This window comes from Poromitra crassiceps, assembly GCF_964638095.1.
Source record: "Poromitra crassiceps genome assembly, chromosome: 17".
Classification (NCBI taxonomy): domain Eukaryota; kingdom Metazoa; phylum Chordata; class Actinopteri; order Beryciformes; family Melamphaidae; genus Poromitra; species Poromitra crassiceps.
Window position 1 is genome coordinate 36,595,860 of NC_139635.1, and position 26,092 is coordinate 36,621,951.

Below are 26,092 nucleotides of genomic sequence, written 5' to 3' on the forward strand. Positions count from 1 at the left end.
GGGCGTAGGCAGAAATTCAATTATGGGTGGGCCTGGATAAAATTGGGTGGGCCTGGATAAAATTGGTGGGGCAATTGCATGACGAAATTTTGCGCGCAAAGCGCGCAAAATTCCTAGATGTCATGAAGTTGTCATGCATTAGACTCTGGAGATGATGTGCCCTGCGTTTTTAAGCTACAAAACCATTAGCTAGCAAGGCAGCAGCAAGTTTGCCTCTAGAAAACAACCAATTAAATTTTTTTTTATTTTTTTTGCGTGGGCCAGGGCAAGAAGTGGGTGGGCCTGTGCCTACCCAGGCCCACCCGTAGATACGCCCCTGGTGTGTGTGTGTGTGGTACTGCTCCGTTTCATCTGTCCCCGTAAGCTTTCAGAAAACGTGCAGAATTACATATGAAATTAATGCAGAGTACGGACAGAAAGCTCCATCCGTAGGCTATGCGTATCCGTATTTAAGGTTGAGCATACAGTAATTAAGCCTTAATGCTGATGACTTTCTTGTAATACATTTGTCAAAAATGGTCAAACCCTGGTAGCCTAATAAAAAGTATAAAACACTAATGAAAACAATCTGTGAATATAGAAACATTTAGTGAATATCTTAATTTTCCAGGAGTAACATCCACTCCTTCCACTTCCTATACTGGCCTAAGTAGCAATACTGTGAGGAGCCACGGTTAACAACAGCTAGGTCTGCTCTGTAAAGCAGCAGTTGCTGAAAAATAGCTTAAGCAATAAGTATGCTCCTTTAATGCTAAGGGAATGTATTTTTACAAATCTAGACTAAGTTTCATCTGGTGGACCTGGTTTAGCGACACTATGTGGGATGTTTTATGTTCACAAGGAGAGGCATGCTTCCCCTGTGAGAGTCCTCACAGAGAATAAAACAAAAAAGAGTTTGGTACTTCTTTCAATGGTTTGCTTTATTGTATTGCTTAAGGTGGTAGCTTCAGCAGATGCAAAAACTCAGGTGTAAAAACTCAATACACAGAGTTGTAAAAATGTAAAAATCAATAAAACAGTTTAAATGTAAAGATCAGACAAATCAGTAAAAAACAGTTATGTAAAGATTAAAAGTAAGTATTCTACTCCCATCTGTTGAATCATTTGGAGTGATCAGTATAATATACTTTTATTCACTCAACCAATAACCTTATAGTTGTTCTTAACTAGTCAGGCAGGTGACACTGATTACAAATAAGATCATATGGTTACAATTTTGTTCATAATTTACATTATGGTTATAATTCAGTCCATAATTTACATGATTGGTTTGGGGGAGAGAGACATTTTCGTATCAAAAACCTACAGTACTAACCTTTTTGTAAAAACCCTTAAAATAAAGTACCCCCAAAGGCATTCCCAAAGCACAGATAGAATCCAAAGCGTGTACAGTAATAATAAACTCTCTTCAGAAACTCAAGTCTCACTTCTCAGGTTTGACGTTGCCAAGCAACCAACCAACAACCGCCATCTGATGAACCATCTGTCTATCATCTCCTCAGTGGCCTTGGGAAGAAGCACACCCCCATGCCACTTTAAAAACATCTCTGCGCAGGTATCTTCTCCTGCTACCGGAGTCCCAGACCTAATCACCAAAGGACCCACAAATAGGAGAAGATGGTCATCATCAGATACGATGGACAACCAGGAAGCAAGCAAGCTGCCATAGTTCCTCATAGGACACTAATTAGTCTGAAACACTGGTTTGGCCACAAACGCATAACCTGAAGCCTGGCAAGATGGAATCCTACCACCTAATTTCACTTCTTCTAATGTTGATATGGTGATTTCGATATCAAATTAGGTTGTTTTCCTAGTGATTGACAGGTTGCCTGTCCAGTGATTAAAAGGTCACCAATTAAATTGGCCAATAGTAGGCAGCGCTGTGACTCTGCATACAACCCAAATTCCACCCTTGGCCTCTGGCAAACAAAAAACTAAAAAACTCTTCAAAATGGCCCTTCACAAAGCAAAACGGTGTGTGTTGGAAAAATCAAGATCACTGACAACTGTCAAAGCAACATATACGTTTTACACAGTCATGAGTATACTAGGCTAAAAGTATGACTCTAACAGTATTGTATTATTACACATTATAATTCACTTCAATCACTAAATGCTTGGCTATTTTATATCCCTTTAATGGCATGCTTCGTAATCTTTCCTCCCACGGCGCCAGCCTTTATGCCTCCTTCTCCAGGGCCTTGCGGACAGCCTCCAGGATGTTGTCCTTGTTGTTGAGGACGTTATACGTCATTAGGTCCACCAGGGCCCGGAAATGCTCTTTGGAGAGGGTCAGTTTCGTGGTCAGGTATGGAGAGCTGCTGCTGATCATATCGACCTCCCCGGCTTTTAGCTCTGCCTCACCCACCCGAGGCACGCCTGCATAGTCATATGAAAATAAATGTGTTAAATGAACACTGTGCTCTATATCTCCATAAGCAAGCTATTACATTTACAACTTCCCATTTGGCAGTGTTTTCAGTAGAATTTCAGTAGAATCAAACAATGGATAAATTGCTTCTGGTTCAACCTACTTCACACTGGCACCTAGAGGCGCAGTGTTGAGTATGAAGTTGTTTGGATGAGCGGTTCTCGAGAAAGTAAAAGGGCCGTTCCGAACAGGCATGTTTTCTTTTCAGCATCCCAGGTGGGAATCGAACCCAGGACCTTCTAGCTGTGAGGCGACAGCGCTTACCACTGCGCCACCATGCCCCCTTACAGGCATGTGAAGTATATTTTATACTACTGTGTCAAAATCATTTTCCTTACTAGATTCAGTGTTATGTTATCTCATAAAGAGAGCATGGGCCCAGCCAACATCACTGGCCATCACTTGGCTGCATCTACATCAGCTGAGCTTTTTATTTGTGTAGTACTGCAGGCGGCCTCTGCGCTGGTATTGCGCAATACCCTCAAGAACGCATCGTCTCAAACTGCCAACAGCGTCATGTGTGCTTGTGACCTAGCAAGTTCATTCTTCCAAGAACGACTAGCAAGAACGTTCTCCCCAAGAACACAAGAACAAGAATGCATTCTTGGTATTGAGAAACGGCCCAGGACTTTCAAGACTCAGTTGAATAAACGACACATGTTTTGAACGGGCTCTGAACTAGTTCCCTAGCTTGATATCGCCAGACCATTCGCACCTGCAAATAAGTCTGGAATCAATTCAATTTCCAGGGGACATTATCAACAGGCGCAGATTGCCTCTGGATGCAATTGGATAGACCTACAACCAATCACAGCAAAGAAATGTGGGGCATAGCGCTGATTCAAATGGCTCAATGGTGCTCCTCTTAGTCATCGTACCAAACCGTATCAAACGTGCCCCATATTAGATTAACAGTTGTGATTGGCCCGACTGTTTTCAGGAAAGGTGGAAATCTGTCTGAATGAGGCGAGACGTATCTGCCAGAGCAATTAAAACGAGCTGGCAGATTCGTCAGGTTCCCAAGTTACTATAAGTTCCTCTTAACTTCAAATCTTTTGTAAGATGACTGGATGAGTGTAAGCAATAAAAAAGGATTTACATGCTCATCAGCTTCCCGCCTATTCTTCCTTTTAAGAAGTAAAAGAGCAAAAATTAAAGTATCTTAAAGGAAACAGCACTGCTGCAATTGCAGCAGATCCAACCAGCAGCTTACCAGGGGCCTTGAACTTTTTGTAAGTGTCATTGACGAGTGGAAAATGAAGCACTATCGGGGCCTTGGGATTCTCCTTATCCTCAAAGATGTAGAACTCTTTGGCAGGTTCTTTCTCCAGACTGGCAAAGTCAGCGTCCGGGAAGGGGATCTTATGATCCTTACAGTACTTGGCTGTCTGCGTTATCTCCTGCAAAATTGCACATGTGGGTCACATTAATATAGTACATGTACATTTTGAAAGTAATATAACACTAATTGCTAAGATTGGACAACAAAATGAGGTGGAGGAAGGTGTTCCTCTCACTTACAATGAGTTCTACCAAGCTATTGAGCAACTGCCCAATAATAAAGCTTGCGGCATGGATAGCATCACTGCTGAACATCTAAAACTGGCTAGCCCCAGGTTAGCAGTGCTGCTATCCATCTGCTTTTCAGGTCTTCTGTTGCATGGTATTCTGCCAGACTCTATGATTGCAGTTACCTTAGTCCCTGTCATTAAGGACAAAGCTGGAAAGGTTGGGAGCCTGGCCAACTACCGTCCCATCGCCTTAGCCAGTATTATATCGAAAGTTTTTGAAAAGATTTTAGGATAAGTGTTTTTATCTCAACCACTGACAATCAATTTGGTTTTAAGGCCAAACACAGTACAGATCTTTGTATTTATGCGTTAAAAGAAGCGGTTGAGCTTTATAGACAACATGGCTCCACTATGTTTGTTGGCTTTATTGATGCCTCGTCAGCTTTTGACAAAATCAATCACCATAAGCTTTTTACCAAACTAATGCAGAGAGGTGTGCCGGGTTCTTTCATCCGCATCCTTGTATACTGGTATGCCAACCAGAGTATGCGGGTAAGTTGGGGGAACTCGGTGTCTGCCCCATTTAGTGTTGGCAATGGGGTCCGTCAGGGGGGGATTTTATCCCCAGCCCTTTTTAATCTTTATATGGATGCCTTATCCAAGCAGTTGACTACTTGTAGGACTGGCTGTGTGATAGGTAGCACATTGATTAATCATTTTATGTATGCTGATGATCTTGCCATTATCTCCCCCAGTAGTGCGGGGTTTCAACAGCTACTTAACATCTGTTCTGAATATGGTGTTATGTTTGATGTGAAATATAATGCCAAAAAGAGTGTGGTTCTGATCTGCCGGTCGAAAGGGGATCAGAAACTTAATTTCCCCGTATTTTATTTGTCAGGACGGATAATCTCTGTGGCCAGCAACTGCAAATATCTGGGACACATCATTGATGACAAGATGCAGGATGACTCTGATATGCTTAGACAGCGTCGTATGCTATATGCGCAAGCTAACATGTTAGTCAGGAATTTTCATTTCTGTTCAATGGAGGTGAAGGTGAACCTGTTCAGAGCCTACTGCACCCCTCTCTACACTGCCCCCTTATGGGTGAACTACAAAAGTAAGAGTTTACGTAAACTTAAGGTAGCTTATAACGACGCCCTCAGGATTCTCCTGAAGGAGCCTAGGGGGGGTAGTGCAAGTCAGCTGTTCTGTACTAATGGCTTGACAACCTTCCAGGCTCTACTGAGAAACCTCATGCACAGTTTTAAATGTAGACTTGATGGGTCACTTAATGAGGTAATTATGGTGTTGGTTAATCCAAGCTACAGCTCTGTTCGTTACCACTCTCATATATGGTCACACTGGTACAAGTGCCTCTTATGACTCTTGGCTGTGTGGGGTTGTACCCTACGGTCAGTCCTTAAGTATGCACAATGTAAGTTTTACTAACTTTTTATTGGTGGGGTGGTGCCCCATGGTCAGTCCCTGTGTATGCACAAGTTAGGTTTCCACAAATATTGTTTGTTGGCAAACTTATATGATGACGACCTAATGATGGACCTGTTTTTAGCTTTAAAATGTTGTTATTTATATACATGTCCTGTTTTGTACCTTTTGGCCTTTGGCTGCAATAAAGTTTGATTGATTGATTGATTGATTGAAAATAACAAATTTTGTCAAACATTCACTGAACGAAGAATTATTTTTTACTGATAGTGGTGTTCAAAGTAAACTATAAATAATGGCATAAAAATCTAATGTTCCTTTCCAAAAAAAAAGAAAGAAAAACTCTGCAAACATTTTCTGTTTATGCTCTAATCAAATGAGCATCTCCTCTTCTATATAATTCTATTTACACTCAAGTGATGGCCTGGGTCCCATGAATAATCGAGGGATATGATGAGATCCACTTCTCTTTCTGGCCGCAAGACAGGAGCACAGCCGATGTTGATGGCATGAGCGGAATCCACGAGTCGAAGTCTGCCGTCAGCTGGTGTCAGCTTGTTTGGGAAGTGATCTGGATGTGTGTCTGATCAGCAGATGAAGAATGTTAATATACAGACATTGGGGTTCCCAAACTTAAGAATTCCGGGGCCACCCAACCCTTTAATCACAACTTATCAACACACAGGACTAAGATGATGTATTTACATTACATTATTATTACTTATTAATCACATTAGTAATGTTTGTTACAATAACGTTAGCTCAAATGCTAAGGGTAAACAGTATGTGGATGGAGAATGCTCACACCATTAGCGGTCTAACCTTTGCTAGTGTATTATCCAAGCTTTCTAGTCCAATATGGTCCATTTGGTAGTTTATATTCATCCAGAAATGTACACCTAACCCCCCCCCCCCAAACAATGGCTCAGTGTAAAAGCACTCAGACATGTAGTGTGCATTTTTATTCATAAGAAACTGCATTATTTATCATTTCATGGGTTTCCTACCGAGGAAACGTTAAAAAGAAGATAGATTTTGGCATTAAAAGGATAGTTTGGTTTGTTTGAAGTGGGGTCCTATCAGCTAGTTGCATACACTAACTGAAATAGGTACAGTGTTCTCTGACGCTGAGCGCACCGTTTATCGAGACCCAGCACAGCCTCCACAGGTCTGTCTCTCTACTACACGGGGCCAAGAACTAAAACGTAATTTAGGCACCTAAAACAACGCCCACCTAAACAAACCGATATCTGTGTACATGCACGCTCTATTTTGACAATTTTCAGCGCTTTACTTTTCTGCCAAACAGCGGTCTCATTCGGGCACTGCTTTTTCTCCCAACCGTACAACCACCGTATTCCTCCGCTAAACTCCTGGCGTTTATCCTGCACACTGCAACAGGAAACGCCTGGTTTGGCATGTGGCACGCCTAGTCGCCTACCCCATGCATGTCCAGTACAATTATAACAGGCATAGACGTACTGTAATAGCATGGCAGGGAGAATACAAATGCGCTTGTGCATTGTGCGCAGCCTAAAACGAGCGCAAATGCTAAATTACCGCTTTTGCGATGATAGGGCCCAGGATGTCATATGCACAACCCAACAAATGAAAAACCCTTGATGTCCTCTACACACTGCAACAGGTTTAGGCATGTTGGCATTATGCTTCTTGAAATTAAGACCATAGACTCGTCCACTACAGTGGACATGAGTCTGGGTCCCAGGAGGTTAACTAGATAATATTTGCAAGTTGTTTTTTGTGTTGCATAGCAACAAGAATATTATCCCTTCTGCTGATTGAGCTTATGCTCACAGCAGTGCTTTGTGTTTGAGCAGGAGAAACAAGTGTCCTGTGATCAGACTTGCACAATAGCCTACACATCATTAACAGGATGAGGGGCCCACCTTTCCAGGCCTGGAAGTTGCTGTTTTTATTGTAGTTGGAGTGCAGGAAGAGCCCACGCATGAAGTTGTACACCTCAGCAACAACTGGACGCTTCTTCATGAAACTAGTCACCCTGTTGGCCATGCCTGCAACTGGGTTTATGACATATGTCTCCAGGGCTGATGGTTCATGATCAAGCTCTGTCAAAGAAACACAAAAACAACATACATATAAGTCAGCAGGTCCTTCAGCAAACATAGTCAGTCAGTGCTGCACATTGGAAATATCAACTCTGCTCGGATATTATTGTTATCTTTAGTCTGGGAATCCCAGACTGGCATTCTAGACACGTCTTAAACCATTTGTTGGACCATAGTTATTATTGAGAGTAAGAACACTTTTGAAACAGTTATAGGCCTACTGTATTTTGTCTTTCTCTAATAGTCTTAGGGATTGTTGTTGTCATTTTCAAATATTTTTAGTTTAATTGTATGTCTCAGTGCATTATAGGGTGAATGTGCTGTACCTATGTCGTTGATATCAGCTCCTGCGAATGGAGTCCAGGAGGGATCGCTACCTGTAGCAAACTGCCATAGTTGGGTCATGCTGACAGAGAAGGCACTGCTCCATATCCCTGATAATGTTGAAATGAGACAGAATGTACAAGATGATATAATTAACATGGATTAATATTGTAGTACTGTGCAAAACCACACATAGTTATTGACATAACAGGAAGTGTACAGTATGAATGAATGAGCTGTCATGTTCTCACCCATCAGAAAAGGGATGCGGGGTTCCATTAGTTTCTTGATCATACGACCAACGAAGAATTGACTCCCAATGTGCTCGGCTGGGACAAATGCCCCATACTTTGATATGCCAACCTCATAGGGGGTAAACTCACACCACTCTGAAAACAAGATTCAAAGGGGGAAACAAAATGAATCCTTTAATCCTCCACAATATGCATTTTCAGTTATGGTTTATGTGTCTGCATGCCCTAGAAAAGTAATAGAATTAAATTAATTAAATCATTATCCAAAATCCTTAGTGTTGATTTGCCGTCTGAAAGCGTTTCTTGGTGCCCTGAACATTCAGCTCAGTCACAAAGACCAGCTGTATATCCTGACAAGTCTACAGTTATCATTTTCACTTACAGTACATTTCAGGTGAAAATGAATGCCTATGGATCTTTACCAGCTTCATTTTCACAGCGCTCCAATTCATCCTTCATATTGACACATGTGTATATGGGGAGAGGGTTTTGGCCATCAACCACTGCCCTCTGCTGGTCAGACAGGGTACTGGTGGTTTTCTATGAAGACAACATGTTATAACCGTGATGAGAAAATAAAAGAAAAAACATTCTGCAAAACCATCAACAACAAAAATCATAGTTATCCAGTTTTGGGTGACTAAAGATAAAAACAAAAACTACAATGAATAATAAACCAGAGTAACTGCAAGCGAGATGCACAACATTTCAGCTTCAAATGATTTGTGCACTTAAGCTTGGAGATCTTTTTATCAAAATCTTTTCCTGGATTTTCACTCCCAGCTTGGAGATCTTTTGATCAAAATCTTTTCCCGGATTTCCACTCCCATTTTCTCCCAAATTGTACTTGGCCAATTCCCCTGCTGTCCCAGTCGTTGCTCCACCCCCTCTGCCAATCTGGGGAGAGCTGTAGATGAGCAGATGCTTCCTCCGATATATGTGCAGTCACCAGCTGCTTCTTTTCTTCTGACAGTGAGGAGTTTCAACCGCAGGACATGGGTGGATCATCACACTATTCCTCCCAGTTCCCCTCCTCCCGGAACAGGCGCCCCGACCGACCAGAGGAGGCACTTAGCGACCAGGGACACATTAATCCCGGAATCCCTTAATCCGGCTTCCCACCTGCAAACACGGCCAATTGTGCCCGTAGGACCAAGCCAGACGTAACATGGGGGCTCGAACCTGCGACCCTTGTGTTGGTATATAGGCAGGGAATCTACTGCTTCACTATACCCGGATGCCAAACCTTGTGGAGATCTATCTAAAAGTAACATGATGGTCAGAGAAAGTGTAGCATTCCTTACCTCCTCAAAGATCAGATGTTCAATGATCAGGCCCCACATATCAACAAATGACACAATGTGACCCTCCGCCTTTTTCTTGTGCATTTCCTCATGGTAGTAGTGCAGTTTTTCACGGGAAAAGGAACTCAAGAAGCTCTTGCTTATCTTCCCCTCCATTGCTGTGATGGCACTGTTTAAGTCCTGCTGTGACCAATCGGCTTGCTGATACAGGCTACTCATACACCTGTTCATGGGATGAATTACAGAGAGTGATAAGAGTTAGAATGAATCTATCTACAGATATATACAATTGAGTATGTGGACTTTGTCTGTTTGTTTCAAGTTCTGTGTTCCGCCACAGCTATGCCGTTTTACGTGCGATCAGGCTGAAACCTTCAGGGTGTGTAAACGGCACCCGTGCGGGTGACCTGATGGAGCCAGATTTTCTAATTAGGCTAATTAGCTAATGATGTGATGTCATCAGTGATGATGCTAGCTAGTTAGCGTTGTTGTTTTCACTTTGGCGGCGGGGGACATTTACAGAGACACACTGGGAGAAGGGAGCGGAAGCCCCTCTGATTGACATGGCAATGACAGAGCTGGTAAGTGGGGACCGGAAATCCAGCAGCGACTGAAATGGTCGCCTCCAATCGGAGAGCAGCTGTAGAGCAGGGGAGGGCTTATGCCAGCAGCCTGTTTCCATGCAGCCAGACTCCTCCCATGGAAGGGAGGGGAGGCTGGTAAGCGAGACTAGGAGGAACCAGATGGAGATGATGGCTGGGCTGTGCGGGTGACCTGACGGAGCCGGGTGCAGGCCGAGCTAGCAAGCCCGCACAGCGGCCGAGCATAGGAATATATACAGTATATATACAGTATATATATATATATATATATATATATATATATATATACACCCACACATATATACACATATACAACCGTCCTTCCAATCAACTTCACACGGCGGATGCATTGCTGCCGACCCAAAGATGTGCAACATCTGATTTGGTGCAATTTGGATATGCAACAGGTTCAATATTAAACTTAACAGAGGGGCGGGGCGAACAGCGCTACAGACTACAGACCCGTCACCTTGACCTCTGTGGTCATGAAGTCCTTTGAGCGCATTGTTCTATCCTAACTAAAAATCCATCACGGACCCACTCCTTGACCCCCTCCAGTTCGCTTACAGAGACAACTGGGCTGCGTTCCAATACCCATACTTGTACCGTACTTCTTTCTTGTAGTATGTACTGCCGCTGCCCTCACAAAGTATGGATTGTAGTGTGTAGCATGCATGCGAAATGCATACTATTGGGACACACTACATCTGTCGTCACGTGAGCTTCCTGAACTCCGACCTCTTGCTCACTTCCGCCGACGTCCGCAGCGCCACATTTGAGTTTTTTTTTTTTTTTAATTAATTAAACAAAGTCTGGCAATAACAAACAGTACATTATACAAAAAATTCAGACTAAGCATTTACAAAATTGGAACAGACAATCAAATAAACAAATTGCTGTTATATTGTAATGTATGTTGTTGTTTCTAATAAACTGATGTGATGATACTTACATGCAGTCTCATTCTTAACAGTATAATAACGTGCATATTTCTGTCAGTGTTTTTATCATAGTTATTGACGTGTTCACGGCATCATGGAGGTGGGCGTGGATTATACACGCAGCTCAGTCAGTGCGACGTAACTCCAGTAGGTGGCGGTAATGCACAAAAAGTTGTTTGCCAACCGCCATAAAACATTAGAAGAAGAAAAACTTCCGCTGCGCAAAGGATTGTGGGGAAGTTTGGCTGGCGCAGCATGCATCGATGCATACTCCGAAATAGGAGCTGATGTAGTACAACATCCTGGTACTCTTGGCATACTGCATCTGACATACTATGTATTGGGACATACTAATTCTTTTTTTGCCGACTAAATAGTATGGAAGTATGGGTATTGGAACGGGGCCCAGGTCTGTAGATGATGCCATAAACATGGCCCTCCACTACATTCTCATGCACCTGAACACCACAGGAGCCTAGTATGCCAGGCTCCTGTTTGTGGACTTTCGCTCTGCCTTGAAATTAAAAGCTGTATTTATTTTGTACTTCTTCCAGTGGGATATGAGAAATTGCCTGTTTTGCCAGAAGAACAACTCTTTCTCCAGAGCCACATTCCCCTCGGGGGAATAGACCAAAACGCCCCTGAAATGAGGGGTGTTGCCTTGAATTGTAGAGTGTATTCTTCTGTGATTGTGTTTAAAAGCCATGTTTGGCCGCAGGCAATCTGTCTCCACATTGAGCTGTGTTCTGAGAGGGGATCGTACTCTGTATGGATCTGTCTTTTCTGTCTGATTCAACAGCCAGTTTCGGCCCGCCGTGCCGCTCTTGTGCTCACGGGGGCCGCTATGAAAGGGAGGGAGAGTATCGTTCCTTGTGGAATTGCTCCGTTTCTCCGTTGGTGCTGTTATATAGCTGTTATATATATATATATTCTAAGCGAGGCTGCCTATGCAAACATGCAAATGTTGCTTCGCTGCTTCCCCCCCTGCGATTGGACGGGAAGGTTGAATCCACACCGTCCTCATGTGAGGTGGGTGTGGTTACCGACGTCTGAGAGGAGCGAAGGTGAGCGGGAGCGGGACCGTCACTGCTTTCAGAGTGAAGCCGCTCGGGCAGATATGCAAATTCCGTTGCATCGCTTCCCCTCTTGTGATTGGACGGGAAGGTTGAGTCTTCACTAGTGTCCTCTAGTAAGAGAGTGGCGTCAGCGGAGGACCAAAATGCGAGACTCATTAGCCAATGAACAGCCAGGAATGGGTCTCGCGCTACTTTTGCATGCTAAAATAAAGCCAATAATGTACAATTTGATTCATTTCAAGGGATGAAAAACCCTTTCAAAGTACAACACTGTCTATTTTGCTGCAACTCCACAGTGCTGCTTTTTTTACTCAAGAGTTCCACTTTTTACTTCCTGGAAAAAAACTGGTCCATTGGAGTGAATGGAGATGTCAGAACTCTTCTATTATACGGCTCTGGTCTTCACCATCCTCACAAGAGGTGGGCGTGGTTTCATACTCGGCTGTCCTGACCGCTTTATACGAGCGGACGGCAGTAGCGTGGCGTTTTGCGTGGGCAATAGACCTTATTCGATTGATGTCACTCACGTACTGGCATGCCCACCGCCGCCATATTGACGACATAGCGCTGTCGTCAATATGGCGGATGTGGAGCAGCGTTTATAGGAAGCTCGCCGCTGTTAGCGTTACCTGTATCGTTCCAATTGTGTTCGGATGGTGACCTGCGTTAGGCATGGCTGTAGTAATGACAGCAATAAAGTCCCCGTGGGTTGTTTCTATATATACCGTCCTCAGACGTGAAGGGAGCGAGACGGAGGATACGTCAGCAGCACAGGAGACTGAGGTGTGTGGATAGTTAGTTGAGACAGGTGAAACTTTCTGACAGCTGCTCACAGCAAAGTCTGTTCACCTCGTTCTTTTGTTTATTTATTACAGGCATTAACGGCAGCATACAAATAACAACTGTGGGGTTTTTATTGCTGTCATTACCATCGCTATTTTGTAATGGAACAGAAACGACAATAAGGCTGTTACTAGTTGTCAGCTGCAGCGCTGTGTGCGTGCAGGACGGTATGTCAACAATATGGCGCCGTCCAGGGTTAGCGAATAACACTCTGTGTTACCTTCCTACACAAAACCGGGGCTCTGAGAACCTGGACATTAATTAGGGCACTTTTTATACGCTGGTGAAGAGTGGTCAGACACCTGGGCAAAAACTGATACTCAGACAGTTGTGACTGGTGTGTTTGTGCTTGGTAGGAACGTATTTGACTGGCAGCGTCTTCCGCTCATTGGAGATGGGGGCATGCTAGCTGCAACTGAGGTAAGCTCTTTATTGAACATATGGCCGCCCTTAAAAGGGCCTTTGGTGAGACCAACGTCATAATGTACACAAAGCCCGTCAGCCATTTCTTTTGCATTCACAGTTTGCATACCCTACAAACACACGAAGATAGTGTTCATATCAAGTTCTTTATGAGCTTACCAATAAGCAAGACTGACTGTGACACAGCACTGTGAAGCCAGAACTCACCATGTGGAACCGGACACACCAGTGATGTAAGTGACTGCGTCCAGGATGCCTATTTGCTGCAGCCCCCTCAGACTGCCAAACAGGCTTGTCATCGCTCTGGTCCCGCCTCCTGAACCCACCATAGCTATTACAGGCACCTGGGCAGAGGACAAATATATGTTTAAATGGACATGATCATATGTTTGGCCAGGCAGCAAGACTTCAAATATTGTCTAATATACATTTATTTATTCATTCATTCATTCAGAAGAAGTGTACTGTACACTGTACTTTTTTGGGTCCAGGAGGAGAGCTGAGGCCAAGCAGCTTCTGCAAAGCCTGTCCCACCACGACTTTCCGCTTTTCTAGAAATTCTTTCTCTTGGGGTGGGATGTCAAAATCCATACGCACTGCAAGATCTTCCTCCGTGCTATGGATTTGCAATAGCAAGAGTATTAAGGTGAGAGTCAACATGCGCGCACGCACGCACACACACACACACACACACGAGAAATTGTGTATGAGTATGTATGTATGTATGTATGAGTAAGTATGAGTGATACTGTATGAATGAAAGAAGCACTTTACCCATCATCATGCAGGTCTAAATCCATGGTGTCCTGTGATGGAAAAAATATTATTTACGTGCCTCAAGTCTGATTCAAATTACAACCGCTGTGCTTTCACACTGTGAGCAACACGAGCAACAAGTCACCTTAGTTACTTCATTTCCTGTTGATGTGAGCGACCAGGGAAACGCAACGCCAATTCCATTTCTTTCCCTACATCCTTCTTTCTTTCCTTGGGACCAAAAGTGGAACACCACGGTCTTACGGCAGAAACGGTCTGTACTTTTGTGCTGCTATGAATTCTGCTATGAAAACAGGGCGTCATAACGTAAATGAATGTGATGTGCGTTATCTAGATATGTAGCTACAAAAATAAAATGAACTAACGCCGGATGAAACCATCTTTCTATGGGGGACAAAGCAGAAAGACCACCAGAAACACCACTGGGGGCGGGTCTTAGTGCGGAAGACTGCTGAGTGCCACTAATGGGCACCAGGCTCTTCTCCTTTGAGAGAGCCTGGTGACGCAAGGTTATTCCTTACCTGTGCTGGGCAAGTTAGGCAAAATTAGTACAAAAAGTAGTGGAAATACAGTAATGCTTTACTTAGTAACTAGTTACTCCCAACACTGCCAATGTGATTAGATTTCGTGAGCAATAGAGCTGAACAGTCACGTGATGTCTCCTGCCCCGGATGAGAGTTCCCCATTCATTTTCTCCTCGACATTTAGAAAAATCCTTAGGCAACATAACTAGTTTTAAGGCTGGAACCAAGCCAACCAGTGACTTACTGAATCGCGAGTGACCATAAAGCATTTCACTTGGAGCAAAAATAAAAGACAACAAGACAACAAGTATAATAGTAATAATAATAATGATAATTATTATTGTTGTTGTTGTTGTTGTTGTTGTTGTTGTTGTTGTTATTATTATTAATGGTAACTAATTAACACTTGCCAGCCAGCTATTAAGATGTCAAAATGATGTGCTATTTTGAAAGGCAATACTAAAGCAGTGAAAATACATACATTATTTGACATAGCTTATTAGATTGTAGGTGCAGACCACTACATAAATACAAGCAGAGCCTCTGGCCTCTGAACCTCTGAACCAAGTTCCTCACAGTGTGAACATGCACTCGACCTCATACAAACAGCATGAGTTGTACCTGACCAAGAGGCAGAGACACTGTGACCTTTTCTTTAGCAGGTACTGGCTGGAGTTTGACGGCAGATAGGACAGGATTCTTCTCTGAAGACTACAACACAGACAAATTGCATAGCTTTATACTTTTAATGTGTTTTTGGTCACTTTCATTTAAACACATTCTTGTCATGTCATGCCAGTAGGGGGGGGAGTGCTTTTAGGGAGCCTTTTGTAATGGACAAATAAAACATCTAAGTAACAAAAGTTGATACATTTGTATATACATACATACATACATACATACATATATACATATATACATACATACATACATACATACATACATACATACATACATACATACATACATACATACAAACATACACATACGTACAAACATACACATACATACAAACATACACATACATACATACATACATACATACATACATACATACATACAGTACGTACATACATACATACATATACTGTATGCTGTGTACATACATACATACATACATTCATACATACATACATACATACATACATACATGTATGTACAGGGGGCTACATTGTCAGAAACCTAAGGGGCCGGGGGTCGGACCGTTCCCAGAGCCATTATATGTACACTTGACACACCGCGGGCCGCCAGTTGAATAGGCCTGCTGTACATACATACATACATACATGCGGTACACACATACATACATACATACATACATACATACATGCTGTACGTACATACATACATACATACATGCTGTACATACATACATACATGCTGTACATACTTACATACTGTGACAGGTGTGGTGGTCAGATACCCCCTGGTAGGTTGTGTCATGTGACTTATGACTGAGCACCGGGGTTAAACAGGAAGTGGGAGTGGCTTAGAGTTAGTATAATTATGGTGTGGCATTTCAGGTGCGCACGGGGTCTCTCTTAGCTGGTGATTGAAGAAGGCCACGGTTTTCTGTGTTCCCCCAGTCCCTAGTCGTTTTCCCTCTGTTTTCACATATGGGTGTGACTGTGTGTGTGAGATATTCTTTGTACTAGCGTCCCTAATCTACTGAACGGGAGCTGCTGATAGCCAGCTTCCATACTGAGGCTTGGTGAAACCATCAGAGCGCTACAGCCTGCTGTTCGAGGCCTACTCCTGGGTTTTCAGGTAGGCCAACTCCGTTCATTGACTTCCTGTGAGATAACGTGTTGCTCAGTCATTCTGTTGTTGTTGTGGCGGGTTTGGGTTCTAGACGCGAGCCTGATTCTATTTTTGAGAACCGGACCTGTCACAATACATACATACATACATACATACTGTACATACGTATGTATGTACATAAGCTACATAGTGTACGTACATACATACATACATACATACCAACATACATACATACAGTACATACAGTACAAACATACATACAATAAAATGTACGTACGTACGTACATACATACATACTGTATGTACATACATAGATACATAGATACATACATACAAACATACATACAGTACATACATTAGGGTGCATCAAAATACACATTTTCAGAATATTGATCTGTCTGGGTGCTAAAAGTGTTACCATCCATGGAAAAACAACACATGCAAAATATTTTTGCAATACGTGGTGATCTAGGGGTATAACGGCACATCAGCTTTTTCGGCAACAGGGGGTAACTGGCTTCACTGGGGAGCCATGATAAATTGGTTCATTTTATGCCATTCTCTGGTTCCATCACTTTGGGCTTGGCTTTCAATGTTTGGTTTAAAAAAGAAGAAGCAGCAAGCCATCCCAGCAAACATCGTCTTGACCGCGACGTCACCAGACGATAGAATTGTGGTTTGGCATCTACCATCTAAGTCTGACCTTCTCTCCACGTTCCTCCAAAGTAACGTTTAGACTGTCACTTCAAAACAAAAAATATTGATCTCATATTGCTTTGAAAACACCACATGTAGGTGTCTTTTGTGTTTTTGTTGAATAAAATGACATTTGATTGACAATTTACCTGTTGTGTGATCAGATAGTCATGCACTCCACCTGCAATGACGACTTTTATTGAACGCCCTTTTCTTTTTTTAATATGAAAACACGTTTATGTCATATAAGTGCAAGTGTCTCTTGCTATGGGCTTGTATTTATCACACACTTCCTGAATCCTGTGGTATTGTCCCATTTCTCTTGCCGTAACTAAACGCAGTGTTGTGGGTTTTGGATGCTGTCTGCTAAAGTCGCGTTGGTTACATTATCGTAAATTATATAAATATACCTGTCTCATCGCTGGTTGAAATCATGAAACAGAATTAGCGAGGCAGCTAGCCTATCAATGCAACTTCCAGTAGAGACCGTCATGTCAAAATCCCAAGTGTTCAATGTTAAGTATCTCTATATATGATCAAATCCGGAGCATTTGTAACTAATTCCGTGGCCTAATGGATAAGACAGAGGACTGCGATGCGGGCGCCGCAGGATCGAATCCCCCATGAGGTGCTATCTCTTTTCTTTCGATGTAGCAAAAATCGTTGAATCTGGACACGTTGTGGGGAAGTAGAGGAATTACGTCGCTAAGATTTCCATTTGAGATATATAATTAGACCCTGACTAGATGTAGTGGTTTGACGTGCAGCAGACGGTCGTTATACGTGAAAATGTTTGCTGGGATGTGGCGAAGAATTCACCTTCACAATTTTATTATCTTCCAAAAAAAAATTCTCTGCAGCAGCTTGCACGTCAGCCGGGCGATGATCGTTCCACATGCTTCGTCTGGAGCATCTCAGGTAAACTTGTGTGTGGCTAGCTACAGCTAGCTAGCTAGCTACTTTCCAGTTAAAACATGATAAATTAACGTTAGCGTGCTAATAGATGGATGGGTCGACATGTTGCATGTAGTCTAATGTGAAATAACTGCGGAGGTTGGAGCCAAAAGTGTCTCAAAATTACTATTGTGGTTTTAGTTGGCCACTGTTAAATTAGCTTGCTTGCTATACCAGTGGCTCCTGCATTACATTACTGTCTTTTCTTGTGAAGCTAAGCAGGTCTGGCCTAGGATACTCCTTGGATGGGAGACTGGTGCTGGAAGTGATGTTGGAGGACCAGTAGGAGGTGCTCTTCCCCTCTGCTCTGAATAATCTGATCTGATGAATAATCTCCCCAATGCCACAGGGCAGAGACAGGGACTCTGTCCTGTGAGTGTGCACCATCCTTCAGATGAGACGTTACACCAAGGTCCTGACTCTCTGTGGTCATTAAAGAGCCCATCGGCACTCTTCGCAAGAGTAGGGGTGTAACCCCAGTGCCCTGGTCAAGTTGCGTGGTGAATTCATTGAGTGTGCTGCAGGAGTGCTTGACTACAAGCGAGTTGACTACCGTGAGTTCGTGCAGCTGTGTCGTGTGTATCTGGGTACAGACGGTCCAGCGCACACTCCAGTTACCTTCCAAAGGCCGGGAGCACTGCACAAGCCGCGATGGATGGCCAAGCTGCTCTACACACTCAAACTGGCCTTGATGGAGCAGCACATTGCATTGCTTCCTCAGGGCACCATCACCACGTGGCAGCAGGTGCTGAAGATTCGGGCGTTTGCCAACTTTATCACGCACATCTACGCAACGTGGTGGCTGACCTGCGACACGGCCGTAGATGCAGCATGGAATGATCTCACACTCTACCGCCACCTGTATGCTTACAAGTCTGTTGACGAGGGCATCGCAGCATCAGCAATTAAGGCGCTGGAGCGGCACCTATGGTACCCGACAGGCGAGATGCTGCCCCTGGCACTCTTCAGCACCAAGGTGCCAGTTGGCGAGCGGCGCACACTTGCAAATGCCATCTTCGAGCACAAGCCGGCTGATGTCCCAATGCGAGCCCCACACCTCCGCTTTGGCACTGGTTTCGGCAAGCCGAAGTTCCCAACCCTCTCGTCGACCACCAGCTTGCCCGACCTCGCCAACCCAGACTGCTGGTTCGGCATGTATCAGCTGCACATTGATCTAGCGTTTATTTCGCTTGATGTAGAGGATTGGGCTACCAGTGTGGAATTCCAGATGGGTGCGGTGAATGTACGTGCCATCAATGTTGTGAATGACTGCGCCGAGCGTGGCGTCAAACTCACATCAGACTTCGTGGCAGCAGCCCGGGGAGAGGAGCATCTGCAGAATGTACTGCAAGCAGTGGAGCATGACCGCTCTAAACAGCCAAAACTGCGCAGCTGCAAGCACAAGCTGGACCAGGACTAGGACTCTAGGTTGCTCAATGGTTGCTTCAATGTTCTCGGTTCTAGGTTGCTTCAATGTTCTCAAATAAATAAATGTTCTATTCAAATTCAAATGTTCTGTTAAGAAATAAATACATCTTGTTCTATTCAAAATGTGCACTCTATGCATTTCTAAAATTTGCCTTGACCCAAAAAGGCAGATTTTCGTATTTTTCACATGCTGTGTTACACCCCTAAATCTCAATCAATTTTCCCATAACTTTGCAAAAGTTATTTTTATGTGTCTCATAACAAAATGCAACCCCAGACAGTTTGATATGTTGAGATTTCATTTTTGCATTGCAATTTGATGCACCCTAACATACATACTATACATACATACAGTACATACATACCGTACATGCATACATACTTACAGTACATACATACATGCATAGATACATACAGTACATACATGCATGCATACATACTGTACATACATACATACATACATACATACATACATACATACATACAGTATGTACAGTATATACACATACAGGTACATACATTACTGTACATACACCGCTGAATGTGGACACATGTACATAGAGAAACCACCACTCAACAGTATTGGTGCCTAAAACTTGCCAAGGTAAGAGTTAAACCTCACCGCCAGTCCTACGTCTGTCTCCAGGAACTTGTTGATATAGAAGCGAAGTGTTTTCGCTTCCTGGGGATTCGGAATTTTAACATCTTCTTGAAAGGCGCCCTGTATTTTAAGCACCATGTCCTGAACCTCTGTGAAAAGAAGCAAATGTGCAAAATATGAATGGCGCTATAAATACTGATGAAAACATATGCTACCGTTGCTTGACAAGTTACATACGAGCACACACAAGCAAACACTGTTACGGGCGTGTGGCGCGACATACATTTCAGTTTATTGAGGCGCACAGAATTGTGACATAAATATGTTGACATTGATACATACTTTTAATGCATAGCTTGTCAACCATGACATCCAAAACAGAGAATGGAGAAGCCTGGGACACAAGGCACAAAACAGAAATCAGTCATTCTGGTTTGTTATAATCAAAATAAGGTATGCTGATAATGCACAATTATTGTCTCCACAAGCTACAGAAGGAAAGGCCGATGGTATCATGAGGTAGCTTGATGTTAGCTATAGAAGGAAAGGCCCATGGTATCATGAGGGAGCTTGATGTTGGCTATAGAAGGAAAGGCCCATCGTATCATGAGGTAGATTGATGTTGGCTATAGAAGGAAAGCCCCATCGTATCATGAGGTAGTTTGACGTTAGCTATAGAAGGAAAGGCCCATGGTATCATGAGGGAGCTTGATGTTGGCTATAGAAGGAAAGGCCCATCGTATCATGAGGTAGCTTGATGTTGGCTATAGAAGGAAAGCCCCATCGTATCATGAGGTAGTTTGACGTTAGCTATAGAAGGAAAGGCCCATGGTATCATGAGGTACAGTAGCTTGACACGATTTCAGACGGACAAGCCCGTCTTTATTGTCACACGATTACACATCAACACATGCACGGAGGGCCACAACACACACATGCTGACGGTGGCCGGTGAAATTTGTCCTCTGCATTTAACCCATCCTGGCTTTGTCCTTTCCTCCGGGGGGGCAGGCCAGGAGCAGTGGTCGCTTTCTCGTACAGCGCCCGGGGACCGACTTCGGATGTTGTCGTCACTGGTCGGATGACGATGACGATCTGATCTTCTGCATGTTTTTAATGGGGGGGGGGTTATATACGGAGGAACCCCCCTGGGGGAGCACGGGGAGAACATGCAAACTCCACACAGACAGAAAGGCCCTTACGACGAGATACCCCACCTGGGCAGTGGGCACTGAAGATATGGGGGGGAACACAACCACAGCGCTCACAGTGTCCCAGGCGAGAATCGAACTCAGGACCTTCTGACTGCGAGGCAACAGCCCCACCACTGAGCCACCGTGCCCCCGTGTTAGCTATAGAAGGAAAGGCCCATCATATCATGAGGTAGCTTGACGTTAGCTATAGAAGGAAAGGCCCATGGTATCATGAGGTACAGTAGCTTGATGTTGGCTATAGAAGGAAAGGCCCATCATATCATGAGGTAGCTTGACGTTAGCTATAGAAGGAAAGGCCCATGGTATCATGAGGTACAGTAGCTTGATGTTAGCTATAGAAGGAAAGGCCCATTGTATGAGGTAGCTTGACGTTAGCTATAGAAGGAAAGACCCATGGTATCATGAGGTAGCTCGATGTTAGCTATAGAAGGAAAGGCCCATGGTATCATGAGGTAGCTTGATGTTAGCTATAGAAGGAAAGGCCCATGGTATCATGAGGTAGCTTGACATTAGCTATAGAAGGAAAGGCCCATGGTATCATGAGGTACAGTAGCTTGATGTTAGCTATAGAAGGAAAGGCCCATCGTATGAAGTAGCTTGACGTTAGCTATAGAAGGAAAGGCCCATGGTATCATGAGGTAGCTTGATGTTAGCTATAGAAGGAAAGGCCCATCGTATCATGAGGTAGCTTGACGTTAGCTATAGAAGGAAAGGCCCATGGTATCATGAGGTACAGTAGCTTGATGTTGGCTATAGAAGGAAAGGCCCATCATATCATGAGGTAGCTTGACGTTAGCTATAGAAGGAAAGGCCCATGGTATCATGAGGTACAGTAGCTTGATGTTAGCTATAGAAGGAAAGGCCCATTGTATGAGGTAGCTTGACGTTAGCTATAGAAGGAAAGACCCATGGTATCATGAGGTAGCTTGATGTTAGCTATAGAAGGAAAGGCCCATGGTATCATGAGGTAGCTTGATGTTAGCTATAGAAGGAAAGGCCCATGGTATCATGAGGTAGCTTGACATTAGCTATAGAAGGAAAGGCCCATGGTATCATGAGGTACAGTAGCTTGATGTTAGCTATAGAAGGAAAGGCCCATGGTATCATGAGGTAGCTTGATGTTAGCTACAGAAGGAAAGGCCCATGGTATCATGAGGTAGCTTGACATTAGCTATAGAAGGAAAGGCCCATGGTATCATGAGGTACAGTAGCTTGATGTTAGCTATAGAAGGAAAGGCCCATCGTATGAAGTAGCTTGACGTTAGCTATAGAAGGAAAGGCCCATGGTATCATGAGGTAGCTTGATGTTAGCTATAGAAGGAAAGGCCCATGGTATCATGAGGTAGCTTGATGTTAGCTATAGAAGGAAAGGCCTATGGTATCATGAGGTAGCTTGATGTTCAGAAGTCACCACTTCATAGACCTACAGTAGGCTAATTTTTTCATGGTGCTTCATACTTGATGTAACATTTGAGTTTATGGGAACGATCAGTTATGTTCCTTAAATCAGTGGTTCTCAAACATTTTCAAGTAAAGGACCCCCAAACTGACACAAATTCCATGTTAGAAAAATGGTCTTAATACAAATGAAATTTCTACTTGGGACTAACATCATAAAACATGAATACAATTGGGCTCATTGAATCCACAAGAGTCTCTATAGGGACCCTATGATACAGAAATATTCAAATAGAATAGATGAAAATAACACATTTATATTGCATGATTTGTATTCATTTATTCATTTATTTATTTATTTTATTTTTTATTTTTTATAACAAAAACTGCATTGCATTAGCATAAAGTGGGCATGTGTGTAAAGGGGAGATTCGTCCCCAGATTTATGGAAACCCATTCTCATTCAGATATCCTGAAGTGAGGGGTCAAGGGACCTCTTTGAAAATGGCTGTTCCATATCACTCTTTATTAAATTAAATACCCTTAAATTTGTAGATTTAGTTGAACTCAGAACCTCCATTATACTTTACAAGGCACATAATAACCTTCTTCCCAACTGGATTCAGAAATTGTTTTCACCCCGAGTCAGCCGGTACGAACTAAGGGGAACCTGCATGTTCAAACAAATGAAAGAACAAACTTTAAAAGTAGATGCATCTCTGTCAAAGGTGTACAACTATGGAATAGTCTCTGTGATGAGTTAAAATTGTGTAATTCTATATGTAAATTCAAAAAAATGTTTAAACAAAGAGTACTTAACAAATACAAAACCCTACAAACATGTACTTAAAAGCTATCATTATTATTATTATTATTTCTAAGATCTATTGAAAACTTTCCTTCTCGCTGTCAACTGATTCTTGCAACTATCTTATTTTTTGTTTTTGAATTTTGATGTAATAAAATGTAAAAAAGGGTAGGCATTTATAAGCTGCGGCTTCAGCCTACACCTTTTCGGTCTCCTATATATAAACGCACATTATTACTGTAATGCATTCATGTGAAACTGAAAAATTGACCGAAATAAATTATTTACTTACTTACTTACTTACTGTGCCAGATTTTCCCCTCGTCAAGTTTTTCCCTTCACCAAAATGTTTGCGTAAAAGGACATGAAATTTGTTCTTATTAGTTTAGTTAATTTGCATTTCACCTCAGACAAGACAGGATACAACTGTTTTCAAGTCTGAAATTGACCTAGATTTGCTAGACCTCGATTGACAGTTCACCTTTTTGGGCATAAAGGGGTTAATATCTGACCACCATGGCTCCCGGACTAGGCTAACATGAGAAAACTCACCACGAGGATGCCGTTTGAGTGGTATACGTGACTGGGGTCCCCACTAAAAAAAGACAAATTAATTTAGTTGGATCTGTTTCTTTAGAGTTCAGAAAAACAAATCACTGTAAATATAGTCTTTGCATGAAAACAGGAACAAATAAAACCAATTACCTCTCCTGTAGCTCAAAATCAACCCAGAGTTGACCCTTTGTCTATAGAGAAGAGGGCATGAAAGTAATGTGTGAATTCTATCCATGTATGTCAAGTAGTTGTTCAAGAACACTGGCCAGATAGTTACCTTGCCACAATCATTTTCATAATCAGGTCTGTATTCATCAAACTTATCAAAACAGCAGTACAGCCTGATATCAGATTGAATTGTTAACTCGTTACATTCGCTTTCCTACCAGATATTACCAGATATTCTTTTGATAGTTCAATTGATAATCCACAATAAAAAAAAAACCAATACAATTAATTATTTCATTTTTCAGTCTTTTTCATTGTACAACAAAACGAACAGAAATGAACGGAAAACGAATGGAAAAACAAATTTTTCCACTTGTTCATTTCAAAGGGTTAGGGTTAGGGTTGAAACAAAGAAACAAAATAACTCAGAATTCTTGTTTTTGCAAATTCATCCCTCATCCCCGAGATTAAACATCTGGCAGCAGTTTCCCCTGAATGAACAGTATGGATAACCAGACACATATCATTTAACTCCTTATGACTATTATGGGATGATCAGAACAACGTCCCAATCAATATTGAGATTCACTATTGCTCTCTCTTCCTCTATCTATTCAATTCAATAGCTTGAACATAGTTTAGTCACATTCGGTTGGACACTGAAATGTTACAAGTCACATCCTTGATAAAAGCCAAAACAAGTGATGAAACCATTTGAAATAATTACTATCAAAGTTTAATCTGAAGATTACTACCAAAGTTTGATTTGAAGTGCTGCATATTCAGACGCTGACTGAGATTACTCTGATATAAAAAAAAAGCTTGATGCTGCTAATAAGTAACTTTTTTTTAATACCAATCATGTGACAATATTATTTTTTTGAAAATGGCAAGATGGTGGCAGTGCCTTCTTCTGTGTTAGCTTCCGACCAGAGGGGAGCTGTGGAGCGATGGCTAGGCGGAACAGCACAAAACACAGAAGGGCATATTAAAGTTATTTATTAGCAGCATCGAGCTTTCCAACTCCGGCGGACTTAATCAATTAACCCTTCTGCTTTGGTGAGAACCTTTGAAATGTCTCTGCGACATTTGTAAGACAAGCATATTAACATTTTCCGCTGCTTGGGGCTTTTCTAGGGGGGGGGGCTGCTTACAGACTACAGCACTTTTTGGAACTACACAGTTCCAAAAGGGGCTAGAGTCAGGTTACGTTATTTACCATCAATAAACATATTAAGTAAATATATCTGAAGAAGTACAACTGGTCCCAGATCAATGCTAAATCATATTTAGCATATTATGCTTAGAATTTATTCATATGCTTTCTTGATATTTTCACCTCAGGGTTTGTGTTGAAGACCATGTTCTCCTTCTTCCCTGGGGTTAGTTTGCGAATGTCAAACATCAGCATGGAATCCAGGTCGTCGCTATCCATGCGGTCATAGTCATACAGCTTTAACTCCAGCATATTCTGGAAAGACAGCAGATGAGCTCACTGTTAAAGGAGAACAAAAAACAATGCAATTTATTTTGCACAAGATCTCACCATATCAGACTGTCACCACAACAACATCAGTGATGATGTCAGCAGTGACATCACTGAAGATGTCATCAGTGATAATGTCATCAGTGATGTCATCAGTGATGATGTCATCACTTCTGATTTCTAAGTTAAAACAGCCCCGAAATATATTGGGGATGTGATTCTCAGGGGATGCGGAAACATTCACGGCACGTGTCGCAGGCGCAAATTAGAGCCATGCCAAATCATCTGCGCCCCAAAATGCCTGCGCAAACGGAATTTGGGCGGTCTTAACTGCCAGAATTATTCACGGGTGTGGCCAGGCAATGCTGGGCATTACATCAATCAAAACCAATCAGATTCCCGTCTCCCAATGGCTGTTTGAGGGAGGTATGCAATATGCTGTAATTCTCTCCATGTGTAATAGAGTGTACT

The 26,092-nt window shown here is 42.7% G+C and overlaps 1 protein-coding gene across 2 annotated transcripts in view; it reads right to left on the bottom strand.

The window, feature by feature from the left end:
• Nucleotides 1-910: 910 nt before the first annotated feature.
• LOC310791902 (cytosolic phospholipase A2 zeta-like) overlaps nt 911-26,092 on the bottom strand; it is a 37,707-nt gene continuing 12,525 nt past the window's right edge. For both annotated transcript variants that reach the window (XM_083653583.1, XM_083653584.1), the window contains exons 5-21: nt 25,475-25,606; nt 24,118-24,158; nt 23,965-24,007; nt 20,335-20,386; nt 20,014-20,141; nt 15,174-15,263; nt 14,026-14,057; nt 13,729-13,867; nt 13,459-13,595; nt 9,367-9,589; nt 8,485-8,602; nt 8,060-8,197; nt 7,811-7,918; nt 7,305-7,484; nt 5,808-5,980; nt 3,648-3,834; nt 911-2,382 (exon numbers count right to left, since the gene is read on the bottom strand). In XM_083653583.1, the coding sequence (XP_083509709.1) occupies nt 2,183-2,382; nt 3,648-3,834; nt 5,808-5,980; nt 7,305-7,484; nt 7,811-7,918; nt 8,060-8,197; nt 8,485-8,602; nt 9,367-9,589; nt 13,459-13,595; nt 13,729-13,867; nt 14,026-14,057; nt 15,174-15,263; nt 20,014-20,141; nt 20,335-20,386; nt 23,965-24,007; nt 24,118-24,158; nt 25,475-25,606 (2,121 nt within the window). In that variant the 3' untranslated portion in view covers nt 911-2,182. The remainder of the gene's footprint in view (nt 2,383-3,647; nt 3,835-5,807; nt 5,981-7,304; nt 7,485-7,810; nt 7,919-8,059; nt 8,198-8,484; nt 8,603-9,366; nt 9,590-13,458; nt 13,596-13,728; nt 13,868-14,025; nt 14,058-15,173; nt 15,264-20,013; nt 20,142-20,334; nt 20,387-23,964; nt 24,008-24,117; nt 24,159-25,474; nt 25,607-26,092) is intronic.